General features: G+C 56.1%; 1 protein-coding gene across 3 annotated transcripts; it reads left to right on the top strand.

The window, feature by feature from the left end:
• Nucleotides 1–1,801: 1,801 nt before the first annotated feature.
• TMEM51 (transmembrane protein 51) lies at nt 1,802–12,196 on the top strand. 3 transcript variants are annotated; one of them, XM_032131781.1, is made up of 4 exons: nt 1,846–1,872; nt 3,114–3,308; nt 9,405–9,857; nt 11,062–12,196. In XM_032131781.1, exons 3-4 carry the CDS (start codon nt 9,511–9,513, stop codon nt 11,471–11,473), a joined length of 759 nt encoding a protein of 252 aa, XP_031987672.1. In that variant the 5' UTR covers nt 1,846–1,872; nt 3,114–3,308; nt 9,405–9,510; the 3' UTR covers nt 11,474–12,196. The 3 variants fall into 3 exon arrangements, with proteins under 3 accessions (XP_031987673.1, XP_031987672.1, XP_031987674.1); XM_032131782.1 differs by lacking the exon at nt 3,114–3,308 and having other exon boundaries at nt 1,802–1,872; XM_032131783.1 differs by lacking the exons at nt 1,846–1,872; nt 3,114–3,308 and adding an exon at nt 7,190–9,065.
• The last annotated feature ends 40 nt before the right edge of the window (nt 12,197–12,236 follow it).

Below are 12,236 nucleotides of genomic sequence, written 5' to 3'. Positions count from 1 at the left end.
AGGCAGGTGCTTTAGCAGGCATCCAAGGGGTGAAGGCAAGGCCCCCCCTCCTTGATCCTGCTCCACTGCCACTGAAAAGCCCATTCCTGGCCAACATTCAGCTTTGTGGAGTGGGAACCCGAGGAGCCACGTTATGAATGTCCCCTCTGTGCTCACGGTCTCCAGGGCCTCTGCAGGGGGCTGACCTGGCTCAGGCACAGAACTCGCCCTGCACCAGATCGGTGACAGTTGCTGTGTGAAGTCCATGTTCCCCCCACTTTCTTGCAGAGAAAACAATTCCCTGTTATGTCCCCTGACTGCCAGAGCTGCTTGGGATGTCGGGTTTGTGTTTGACACAGGAAGGTGGAGAAGGAGAGGGGGAAATCTGCCTGAAGTGGGGCAAATTTGCCTGAGCCAGTGGCCAAGCCAGAAAATGCAAAACCATCCATCCAAGGAAAAAACCATATGCGGTTATGTTTAATAATTATTTCTTTGTATAGCACGGCTCTCAGAATTGCCCTTTGATTAGAGGGGGGAGGTCTCGCTGCCGTGCGCCAGGGCAGGTGAGTCAGTGGAAAATACCATCGGCTCCATGCGGGATTGTGCTTGTAGGGAGAGATGCAGAGAAGCAAAGGGGGTTTCCCAAGCATCCTAAACACCAGTGGCCCCAAGGCAGGGCTGTGGAGCTGAGTCACGCCAGGTGATATGACACGTTTCATTGGGTTCGTGATGGCTTTTGCCTTCACAAGGTCTCGCAGGGCTTAAGGGACAGGAAAAACTGCAGTGGCTCGTCCAGCAGCATAGTGATGCAGTTTTTTTGCTTGGATCGGGGATGATACCCTGAGTATCATCTCCAACAGGATTTGTGTCCTTGGTGGTGTTTGTTATTACAGCTGGGTGTGAGAAGAGCCTGGAAAAACACATCCCCATTGCTGCTGGGGTGGCAGCCAAGGAGAGGTGACACTGGACACAGCATTAGTTGCGTTGAAGTTTGCCAGAGCCCAGCTCTGCTCCCCATGGTTCAGTCTGGAAACCATGGGGATGTCTGGCTATGAGACCAAGGCATGTGGCCAGAAGCTGTGGTGAGGGCCATGCCTGAAATGGCTCTTCCTGGCAAGTGAGTGGTTAACTGGGAGTGTTTATAGAGCAGCAGCCTGATAAAAAGTGTTTTCCAGGCTCTCTGTGAGTGCAAGCTTGGCTTTGCAGGGATATTGGCTTTGCTCTGTTGAATGCAGTGATGAGCCTGAGTGATTGGAGTTCCTCAAAATGAGGCTTCTGCAAACACAGCTTGGAACTGATTGAGAAAAAGGTCCACTCATCAGTAAAAGACAGTTTTACAAAGCAGGTCCATTGAAAGATGGGTTTTAAACTATTAGAATAAAAACTAAAACTTGCATTAGGTGTTGGGAATAAATTTTCCCATGGGAGGGTGGTGAGACCCTGGCACAGGGTGCCCAGAGAAGCTGTGGCTGCCCCATCCCTGGCAGTGTCCAAGGCCAGGTTGGGGTGGGGCTCGGAGTAACCTGGGATAGTGGAAAGTGTCCTGCCCATGGCAGGGGGTGGAACGATATGGTCTTTCAGGTCCCTTCCAGCCCAAACCATTCCGGGATTCCATGAAAGCAGAGATGGGGGCTGCAACTGCTCCGAGGGGGTGACCCGATCGGCATCCCCAGTGTGACCCACACCTGGGTTTTGGGGTCTCTCTAGTGGTCTCCCTACTGCTTTCGGAAATCCCTTCGATTCCGCCCCCGCGGCTCTCCCGGTTTCCCGGAACGGATCCCGGTGCCCGGGGCCGGGGAGCGGCGGGGCCTGTCCCGGGAAGCGCCGCCCCGGGAGGGCCGGGCCGGGGAGGGCGGAGCGGCCCCGCCGGACCCACCGCGGCCGCCGCCGGAGGTACGTGGGGTCGGGGGAGCCGGGAAGGGACGGGACCCCCTGTTCTGGAATCCTTCGGAGCGCTGGGAACCGGGAGCGGGGCGGACTGGGCTCGGTTCCGCCGGGAACGGAGACCGGGAACGGGAGGCAGTGGGAGCTGGGTCCGGCTCCGGCTGAGCTGGAATCACTTCCAAAGCTTGGGGAAACACCTGCAAAGCGGGGCAAACACCCCTCAAAACAGGAGCAAAGACCCCCAAAGCGCGGTCGCGCACTCCAGGGTTGGAGCGGCGGCGTCTGGGGAGCGGCGGTGCCTTGGGGTCCCCCCTGGGAGCACCTGGGCTCGGGCACCTCGTCAGCCCTGGCAGGGACCGGGGGGCCGTGCTAGCAGTGGGGAGAAGAGCGGCTGTGGTTTCGGGAAGGATCAGCTGGCACTTTGAGGAAGGATCAGCGGCAGGGAGGGGGTCAGGCAATCCCCCACGGCAAACCCACCCCGCAGCCGGTTCCCACGGGTGGCAGCCCCACAGGGGTGTCACGGATCACGAGCCCGCGGCTGGCGGCGTCCGTCCCCGGGAAGGTGCAGGAGCGGTGTGTGGGCCAGGCTGCTGGGAAAGCAAACAAAGCCAAGGAGAAGGACACCTGCACGGGCAGGTCGGGGCCGGGCGGTCCAGGAGCCGAGCGCCGGTCACTGGGGGTTCGACCCTTCCTGTCGTGACGTTCCCGCCGAAGAAAGAGTGGCCTGGAGCTTTGAGGGGCTCAGCAAACCCGCAGGTGTCTCCCAAGCGTGTCCCAGAGTGGTTTCCTGCTGATGTTGGTGTTTGATTTTTGGAGGTGACATGGTGGGGACAAGTGGTGCTGAGCCCAGGGTAGCAGGGTTTGTTGGGAAGTGTGGATGTGTGAGCAGAAGCCAGCGGTTCCATGAGTGTGTCCCGTGTGAGATGGGCTACCCTTGGCTCTGCGTGGTGGATGGAGCCTGGTGAGGTGAAGCTGCACCAGGAGGTGTGGCCCTGGCCTTCTGGCTCCTTAAAGCCTCTCTGGAGCAGACCTAGGCCAGATGGGATGCTGCCACAACACATCCCTCTACAACAAATCCAAGCATCCTGCAGCTGTCCACAGCCCCAGATGTCCTGGCATGAGAGCCAGAAAGGGAAATCTCCCAGGTGTCAGTGGGGAACATGTGGGTGTGGGGCTGATGAACCAGCCCTGGACTGAGGTGACTCGGAAGTATGTGAAATGCCTTTGATTTTAGCTGTGTAATTACACAGGCTGGAAAACCTTTGGGAAAGGAAATGCCTGGAAAAGGAGGAATGTTTGGCCATCGGTGCCCTGGAGAGAGCTGAGTGTTGGTGCCTGGCGCCGTGGCGGTGCCGTGGGAGATGCCAGAGGGCCAGGGCTGGGCAGGGCTGTCTGCCTGCTCTCTCACCTGGAGCCCAGGAGGAGGGATCCCTCCGGCAGCCCAGGTATGTGTCTGCTTCCCAATGCTGCTCCATGCTTTTCTCATTCCCAGTGTATTTCACAGGCGGAAACTGATGTCAGGGCTCTGTGGAAGCAGCTGAATATCCTGTGTGAGCAGTGCAGGTGACCTGGTGCAACCTCCATCCCTATCAAAATACCTGTGCCCACCTTGCGGAACACTGCTGCTCTGTGCCTGGCTGCTCCGTGTCGCTTGGCTGCCCAGCCAGCTCCGTGTCCCCGGGCTGGCTCTGTGTCCTCCAGCGTCACCTCTCACTCCTTTTCTGCGCTGGGGGCTCCTGGACCATCCACAGTGGGTTTTCTTTGTGTGTCTTATTCGTTGGAAAAGCATGGGGAGAGGTGATGCTGTGTTGGGGAAAAAGGCGTTGCTGGAAATCCAGGCAGAGGATGACGAAGGAGGTGAGGCCGATGGCAGCGTGAGGTGCCAGGTTAGTGGCTTGCAGGAAGGGGAGATAATCATCCAGGGGCTCTGGCATAAAGCACTCCAGAAGGGCTGAGAGGAAGGGGAAATGCTGGGTTCTGCTTCAGAGGACATCAAAAGGGCAGATGGATAAGGTCTAGTGCTGGAAGGCTCTGGAGGAGGGTGTGTTATCTGGGTGTTATCTGGCACGGAGACGGGGAGAGGTTCCAGAACAAAAACCAGGAGGAGGCTGCAGAGGAATGGCTTTATCTCAGCGGAAACAGCAGATTAGGAGAATTAAAAAAAATTCCAAACTCAGAGGTGCAAAGTGGTGTCCAAAGGAAAGCAGGAAGGAGAAAGAGTCAAAGTGCTGGGATTTTCCCACGCAGGCATGCTTTCCCAGGCCGAGGTGCACAGGGAATTCAGCTCCCCGAAGAGAGGTGAGCACCCCTGCTGCCTGGAAAATTGAATAGATCTTCCCAACGACATTAGAGTGAATATAAAAGCAAACCTTTACTTGAAAGCTTTCAGGTACACCATATGGTATGGTAATTCTACAGTTCTTATAAGGTTAGTTGATCAGTACACTCATCATATACTGTCCAATTAAAGGGTTAGTTGGTTAAGGGTAGGACAGCCACAGCTTCTCTGGGCAACCTGAATATAATTCCTGGGGTCCTGCCACACTGGAAGCAGTCCAGAGGCTTCTTTTGCCCCACTTTTGTTACGTCTGGTCCACATTCTGGTTGGAAAACAGAAAGTCCTAGTAGCTGGTTCTCTTCTTGGAATGAGACTAAACAATATTTTAGGAAAGTGTCTATAAGGTTAGCTTATTGTTCCTAAATGTAGGGAAGAAAGATAGGAAAAAGTACTAGAAGCTACAGCCATGCATCAACAATCTAAAAAGCTACAAATGTATGAAAAATATAAAAAGCTAAAAATCGTAGGCATCACCCCAAGCCCCCATCCCTGGTTTAGCAGAGCTGGCCCTGAAAGCATTAGTCTGGCAGTTGCTCCCCGTGCCGATCCCAGAGCCTGGACCAGGAACAGCCACAGGACCGTGTTTACACAGTGACCAGGGCACAGCGAGGGCTCGCCGACCTGCCGAGAGCCCGTGCCAGCGTGGCCTCGGTGGCCACGGCAGCATTGTCCCCAGGAACAAATGGCAACGTCCTGAAACACAAATGTAAAGGGACTCTCTGTCCCTGTCCATTACCACTGTGCCGCAGGCGCCGCTTGGATGGATGTAATGGAATTATGGGGAGAAGGAGTCTGGGAGGCAGTTTCTTATATCTCAGTGCCAAAGGCCAAGGTGATGGCTGCTGCACAGTCATGATTACAGCTCTGGAGAACGCCTGCCGTGGCCTGTGTGGTCCGTGCTGCTTCAGAAACCCTTGGGAATTCCCAGGGACACAGCAGAGGCAGAGGCATGTGGCTTGGGAATGGTCAGGCACCATGTTGTGGAAATGGGGTGTTTTGTGAGCCCTGGCACGGTTGTTCTGCTGTGGAGGCCACAGCCAGCGGGGTGGATTGCAGCATCCTGAGCCTGGGAATGGGCTTTCCCATGACGCCCTTGTTTTGCAGGAAGTGGCAGAGCTGGGGGCCCTGGGCTCCCTCTGGAGTGGGAGAGGGGGGAGAGCCTTGGGCGGGGTTTGAGGAAAACATCGCTGTTCCCCCAGCGCTGTCTACAACGTACAGCTGAGGAAGGGTTGTTAAAAATGAAATTTAAGAAAAAAAGAGGGTAAAATAGCTCTTAAATGTCTGTAGGGAATGCCGGGGCAATGGACATGTGGACGTGTTCTTTTGTGCTCTAGGCAGGAAGTATAAGCAAAATGTGGAAAAGTTCTGATAGTCTGCATGGGGCTGTCCCTCCAGGTTCTTATTCCCTGGTGAGATGCTCTAAAATGGGCTGGGATTTGTCCAAAAGATCAGAAATTGGCTAAATCAGCAGCAATGCTTCTTTTCCTAACTCAGCTGGATTTCTCTGGGTATTCCCTGCATCCCCTGGGCTGCATCTGGCCGGAAATATCCCTGTTTCTGGGGCAGGGGTAACAGGAATAGCAAGAAGGGCCAAAAAGAGAGAAACCATGGCAGGGAGTTGGAAGGAGATGGTCTTTAAGATCCCTTCCAAACCCAGACATTCTGGGATTCTATGAAAATACCTCACAAGTCCTGATCTGTTGCTTTTTAGACCTCACATGGAGTTTTGTGCTCCTGATGGGTTGAACCCCTGTGTAACGAGGGCTCAGCACGAGGTTGTGGCCACTGCAGGAGTGAGCTCCTGAGGATGTGTTGGGCCAGCAATTAGCAGGGAAGGGGGTTAATGAGCAGGTTCTCTGGGTGGAAGCATGAGGATGAAGGGAGAGCCTTGTAATCTAACACAGAGGAGACTCTGGAATCTTCGAATGGTTGGAGAACGAGTTTATTTTCCCCCAGAGTTTTCCAGAAAATTAGTGGTATGACTGGTGATGGAGTCACAGCCTGGTTTTTGGAGGCAGCTCCGAGGGGCTGTGTTGCTCTGTAGTGTTGTCCTGGGAGCCGTGCTCTGATGACTCCTGGGGAGCAAGGAAGCCCTGGAGCTCATCCCACGTCTGGTGACTGCATCGGGGTTTGACCTGTTCCCTGGACTGCAGACTCATCTCTCGTGATCCTGTGACAAAGGTGTTGCTGCTGGAGCGTGAGTGGGAAGGTGATGTCATGGCAGGGAAAATCCAAGGGTTGTGGAAGGCAAAGGAGCGTGGGTGCTGCTGAGGGCAGCGGGGGGTGTCGGGCTTCCTCGTGAGTCACCCAGCGGGGCCGGGGCCGAAGCTCCTCCAGGAGCACCGGGATGCGGAACGTGATCCAGGGCTGACCCTGTCGAGGGGGGTCTGTCTCCCACGGAGGGAAGCTGTTCCTGCTGCTGCTCCACCTGGGCGCCTGTGCCAAAGCCTCCAGGGTGTGTGGTTCGGGCTTATCCTGAACCTTCCCATGCCCAATTATCACTTGGCCATGTCGAAAGAGCATCCCGAAGGGCTCTGGCAGCCTACAGGAGTAGGGGAGAGGTGCAGGAAGCCCAGAAGAGGTGTGGGTGGCCCCCGGGCTTTGCAGCCCTGCTGGAGGAGTTTAATGGTTCAGAGATTCTGGTGTAAATCATTGCCAGGGCAGGGCATGGGCAAGCAGGGAATGGGATGGAGAGGGGTCTGGCTTGAATGCAGAGGAAAGGGGAAGGGGGCTGTAGGGGGCTGAAGTGCTCAGGCACCACTCACCCACCTGATGTGGGGACAAACTTTTTACAGGGCCTGTTGGGAAAGGACAAGGGGAGATCGTTTTAAAGAGGGATGATTTGGACTGGATATTTAGGAAGAAATTCCTCCCTGTGAGGGTGGTGAGGCCCTGGCACAGGTTGCCCAGAGAAGCTGTGGCTGTCCCACCCCTAGAAGTATTCAAGGCCAGGTTGGATGGACCTTGGAGCAACCTGGGATAGTGGAAGGTGTCCCTGCCCATGGCAGGGGGTGGAACGAGATGGGTTTTAAGGTCTCTTCCCATCCAAACCATTCTGTGAGGGTGGGATGAGCATCCAGACAGCACCGGGGATGCTGGACCTGAGGCAGAGACAGCAGCAGCTCCCTTCCCGGAATACTGACGTCAGGGCACTGTTGGAGCAGCGATAGGAACAGCTCTGGAAAGCCAGGAGAGCAGCTAATTCAATGGAGAGATAGACTGGAATAGAAAGTCTCCTGCTTTAATCTGATTGCTGGGCTGATGGGTAGCACTGCAAGGGATCTGTGAAAAACTTCCAGGCACAGAGGTGATGTAGGAGCTTAAATCCTGCCCGCTTCCAGGATTGAGGTGCCTGAGGGGAGCCACAGAGGCTGTGAACAGCCACAGAGGTTTAGACACTACGGGTAGAGGTGACCAGCCCTGTGTGTGTTCTGTGCCCACCATGGGTGCGGTGTGGTTTTCCTGCCCCAAGGCCATCACAGGTGTTCTCAGGTGAAGTCTTGGCTGGCTGATGTGTTTGTGACAAGGATGGGAGCTCAGCTGCATTATCAGGTGAGGAAAAAACCCCACAGGGCACAAGCAGAGAGCAAAACCTTTGTGTGGGAGGGCAGAGGCCAGTGCTGGTACCACCAGTCACAGGCTTGGAAGTGCTTGGGTGGCAGGATGGCTCTTGGAATGCTGGTGAGGACATTTTGGATGCAGTGTTTTCCACATCCTCAACAGCTGCTCACTAGGATGGAATTAAAGCTGGAATCAGGGGATGCCTTCCCCCAGGAGCACACAGAGCAGCAGCCCCATGCTGGAGCTGGGCATGGCAGGGAATGACAGGCTTGCCCCTGCCTGCCTGTGGCAGCTCCCATGGGGCTGGGATCAGCGGCTCCTGAGTGTCCCAGAACCCCAGCAAACTGTGGGAGCCAAGACTTTACCCTGCCCAGACCCATGTGGGGCCTGGGGTGTGTCCAGAGGGGCTGGGACACCCCTCCAGGAGTCTCCACAGCCATGCTGGAGCTCAGGCAGGGATCGGGGAAGTTTCTCTGCAGATTCCTCCTCGCCGGGTTTGCGTGCGTGCCTTTTCCTGCTGCAGCCACTCTGTTTTCTGGGAGTGCTGCTTTATCCTGGCCCTTGACCCTGCAAACTGGGCGTGTGCTCAAGCTAAACAAGCAAACATGAAGCTTTTGAGCTCAAGAGGGCTGAGCTGAAGGTTGTGGGGGGGTGTGTGGATATAGCACCACTGACAGCACAGCCCAGGGCCACCTCGAGCCCAACCCAGCATCAAGAAGCTGGGGAGGGAAGGAGAGATCCCTGACATGGCACATCCATAAATCTGCAAGGCTCACTGGGGTGGAGATGGGGCAGTTCAGCTGTGAGGATGCAGGCTGGCCGCCCGTGGGTCACGGGACCTGAGGTCAGGGAGGCGAGTTGGTAGGAGATGTGGCTCCGTGTGCTTATTTTTGGAAATCGAGCACGTCTGGTCCCGGTGACTTGGAAAACATTCAGAGGAAGCGGTAGAGGAGGAGTTCCCACCCGTGGCCTGGCTGGTCGGGAATGTTGGTGCTCAGACATCCCTGAGGGATCCAGCCAGGGCACTCAACACTAGCGTGTGTTGCTCCAGGGAGGGCGAGAGCCGGCCTGAAGTGAGCCAGGGGCCCTACCGAGGGTTCCCCATCCCGGCAGCCCTTGCCAGCAGCAGCCAGGGGAAGCCACAGGGTCGAGTTGGCTGGGAGAGAGGCAGTTTTGGTTTCTGTTCTCCGGGCAGGAGGGCGTTCCAGGGCAGGCAGCCAGCGCCGTGAGGAGCCCTTCTCCCTCCCAAACAGGGGGAGAGGAGAAACTGTTCAGCTAGAGAGGTGTTTCTGAGCATTTCCAGGTTGGTTTGCATTGACAACAGCTCTTGAAATAGATTTTGATGGCCTTCTTTTGGTGCTGTGAAGCTATCACACTCCTAAGGACAGGAAATCTAAGCCCTTAGCAAACATCAGCGATTTGATTGTTTTCAAAGGTTGGTGGATGTTACAGCTGAGAAAGTAGCAAGGGGTGGGAATGGGAATGGGCAGGAAGGATCCAGCTGCCCTGCTCTATCCTGATGTGCACTCCTCAGGCACGGCAGCGTGAGATTCCAGCGTTAGTTGGATGAATCGGTGTCGTGGTGGCTGCAGAGCCTTTGCTGTTTGCCGTGCACTCACCACGGCTTCCCTTCTGCCCCCAGAGCTCGCTGCCTGCCCGGGGAGGGGCCGCACGCATGCCAGCAGGGCTGCAGCCCCCCTGCCCCGAGCCATGCGGTGACGTGGGCACAGCCCGGCCCCCCAGCAGCCATGGCCCAGTCCCGGGCCAACGGGTCCCACTACGCCCTGACAGCCATCGGGCTGGGCATGCTCGTCCTCGGCATCATCATGGCTGTGTGGAACCTCGTGCCCGGCTTCGGGCCCCCCGACAAGCCCGGCAGCCACGCCGGGAACAGCAGCAAGCCCGACCGCGGCTCCGGGGGCATCCTGGAGAGCAAGACCTTCTCGGTGGCCTACGTGCTGGTGGGGGCAGGTCTGCTGCTGCTCCTGCTCTCCATCTGCCTCAACATCCGTGACAAGAAGAGGCAGAGCGAAGACTTGGCCATCACTCACGTGCAGCGCCAGGTGTCTGCGGAGCCCTCGCAGCAGGAGGACAGGTGAGGAGGAGGCATTTTGGGGACAAAGGGAGCGGGATCGGGTGTGGGAATGAAACCAAGGGCTGTTGTTGCTCAGGAAGATCTGGAGTAAGGAGGGGAAGGCAGCGTGTGCTGAAATAAGGATGCTCATGCTGTGGTTTAGGGTTTTGATATGTCCTGGAGACAGGAAAGGAATGACTCCAGCTGCGTTTTTGCAGCTGTAAGTGTAAGGGAGCCTTGTTGGCTTGTGAGGTGGGGTCTACACAGAGCTATGGTGAAGGCAGCACTGGGAGAGGTGCCACTTCTGGTTCTGTTGGCTCACAGGAGCGAGCTGAGAGAACACTGGGCAGGGTCGTGGGTAACGCAGAGAGCAGCAGGCTCCTGCCACACACTGGGAGAGCAGCCAGAGGGGCAGGAGAGGGGCTGTCTCTGCCTCGCTGGGTGCAGCCAAGGTGCCAAACAGCCTTGAAGACTGGCCATGGAGTTTAGACCCGGTGAAAGTCTGCAGGGCTCTGCTGTTTACTCAGGGAGCTTCGTGGAGCAGAGCAGAGGCTGCTGCCGCAGCACAAACACAGGCACAGGGGAGGTCCATGTCCACCGACACAGCTCGCTGTGCAGAGAGAGGCGGGGGAGCATTGGGACGATGTAGGGTGCAAGGGGACAGGAGGGGACAATGGCTCTGCTGGCTCTTGTCAGGGTCTTCAGATCCACCCAGAAAACTGATTTTCCATGTTTGATTGGAAAGGTAACTTCAGAATGCCAAGGAAATGGCAAGTAGTGAGTGCAGGTACCTGTGCAGAGATGGTGGCATAGAGCAGAGTTGAATCTCTCTGCAGAAGACCCCAAGGTACCCAACCCATAAGACATCAGAATGACAAAGACAGAGGGGTGATGTCCTTTTCTAATGTATTTTGACTGGGTTTTGAGAGTGGAGGAGTAAAACTGATGCTCTTTTGAGGGAAGAAATCACCACTGGGCAATAGAAAAGGGTCTGTGGGCAGAGAAAGTGATAATCAAAGATGGCCATAAATCACAAGGAAAATGTGTCTGAACTTAGGTGGGGTCATGATTTGTTCTGTCAAGCAAAAGGAAACTGGCATATAATGCAGAAGGGCAAAAACTATTTCTGGTGGGGTGGGGTGGTTTTATTCTTTCCTCTCCATCCCCTCCCCACAACGAAGCTGAAGTGATATGCTACCCACAGCCTTAACTCTTTCCCCTCTAGTCAAGAAGAGGATGAAGACGTCTCTTCCCAGTACTACGTGCCCAGCTACGAGGAGGTGATGAACACGGGCTACTCTGAGCCCAGAGACTCGGACAGGAGCAACAGGCTCAGCATCTCCCTGCCCTCCTACGAGTCCTTGGCGGGGCTGGATGACAGCAGCCAGGCCCCGGGAGCCGCGGGCACAGAGCCCAGCCCGGAGAGGCAGCCCAGCCGGCACAGCTCCCGCCTCAGCAAGCGCCTGAAGCCCCTCAAGGTCCGCAGGATCAAATCAGAGAAGCTGCACCTGAAGGACATCAGGCTAAATCTGGCACAGGGCAACAGCAGTGTCCCTATCACGATAGAGCCCCTCACCCCTCCGCCCAAGTACGAGGAGATCCAGGAGAAAATGCCAGCGAGCCAGCAAATGCCTTAAAAAAAAAAAAAGAGGAATCTGTGATGCTGCTTGGTTGAGGGTTTTTTAAAACCCACCATGCCAAGAGGGGCTTGGTGTGTGGGTGCAGAAGCAGCCAGGGCTCCGTGGAAGCTGCCACGTGGAGGACGTGCACAAGGATGGGACATGTTTTCCCTGGGACTGGGTTTTACAAAAGGCTGTGGGGAAAGAAACCTGATCACCACAAGTTCTGCTGCTGCGAAGTAAATGAAGGCTGGATGTGCCAAAGGTGTCACTTGTGGTGTTTGATATGAGACCACCCAGTGCATCCTCTCACCTCCTCTCCCCCTCGCTTCCAGAAAGACTTTTCCAAGCCATCAGACTGATATTGCAGAAAGATTTTCCAAGTGGAAAAGTGAAATGTTTCTTTTTTTGGGTGTCTTTTCTTTCTGAGGAAGGGGAAGCGTGTTGCCAGAGCAGCACCACGGCTTTCCCTGGCTCCCAACTGGGCTGGGCTGGTGGCCCAGAGCCAGCCCTGACTCCTGCCAAGGTCTGGTGGGAAGCAGCTGAAAGGGGCCTCCTGCTCCTCAGGGAGAGGATGGATTTCTTGCCTTGGTTGCTTTCCCTGTTGTGTCTTGTGCTCCATTCGAGGCAAGTGGGTGGCTCCAGGGGGTTGGGAGCTGCGTGCGCCGGTACCGGGGGTGAAGGCACTGCTGAGCGTCCTGTGCAGGCAGACTGGTCTGAATAAATGTTTTGTACGCTGTGTGTGTGCGTTGTGTGTGCGTTGTGCACTTGGGCCCTTCCC

The sequence above is a fragment of the Corvus moneduloides genome, chromosome 22, assembly GCF_009650955.1.
Source record: "Corvus moneduloides isolate bCorMon1 chromosome 22, bCorMon1.pri, whole genome shotgun sequence".
Taxonomy (NCBI): domain Eukaryota; kingdom Metazoa; phylum Chordata; class Aves; order Passeriformes; family Corvidae; genus Corvus; species Corvus moneduloides.
The sequence above is the reverse complement of the archived record's forward strand: the minus strand, read 5'-3'. Positions and strand labels throughout refer to the sequence as shown.

Coding starts and splice junctions, on each gene's coding strand:
- TMEM51 (XM_032131782.1), top strand. CDS start 9,511: ATGGCCCAGTCCCGGGCCAACGGGTCCCACTACGCCCTGACAGCCATC. Junction 9,858..11,061: donor CCCTCGCAGCAGGAGGACAG/GTGAGGAGGAGG, acceptor TTTCCCCTCTAG/TCAAGAAGAGGATGAAGACG.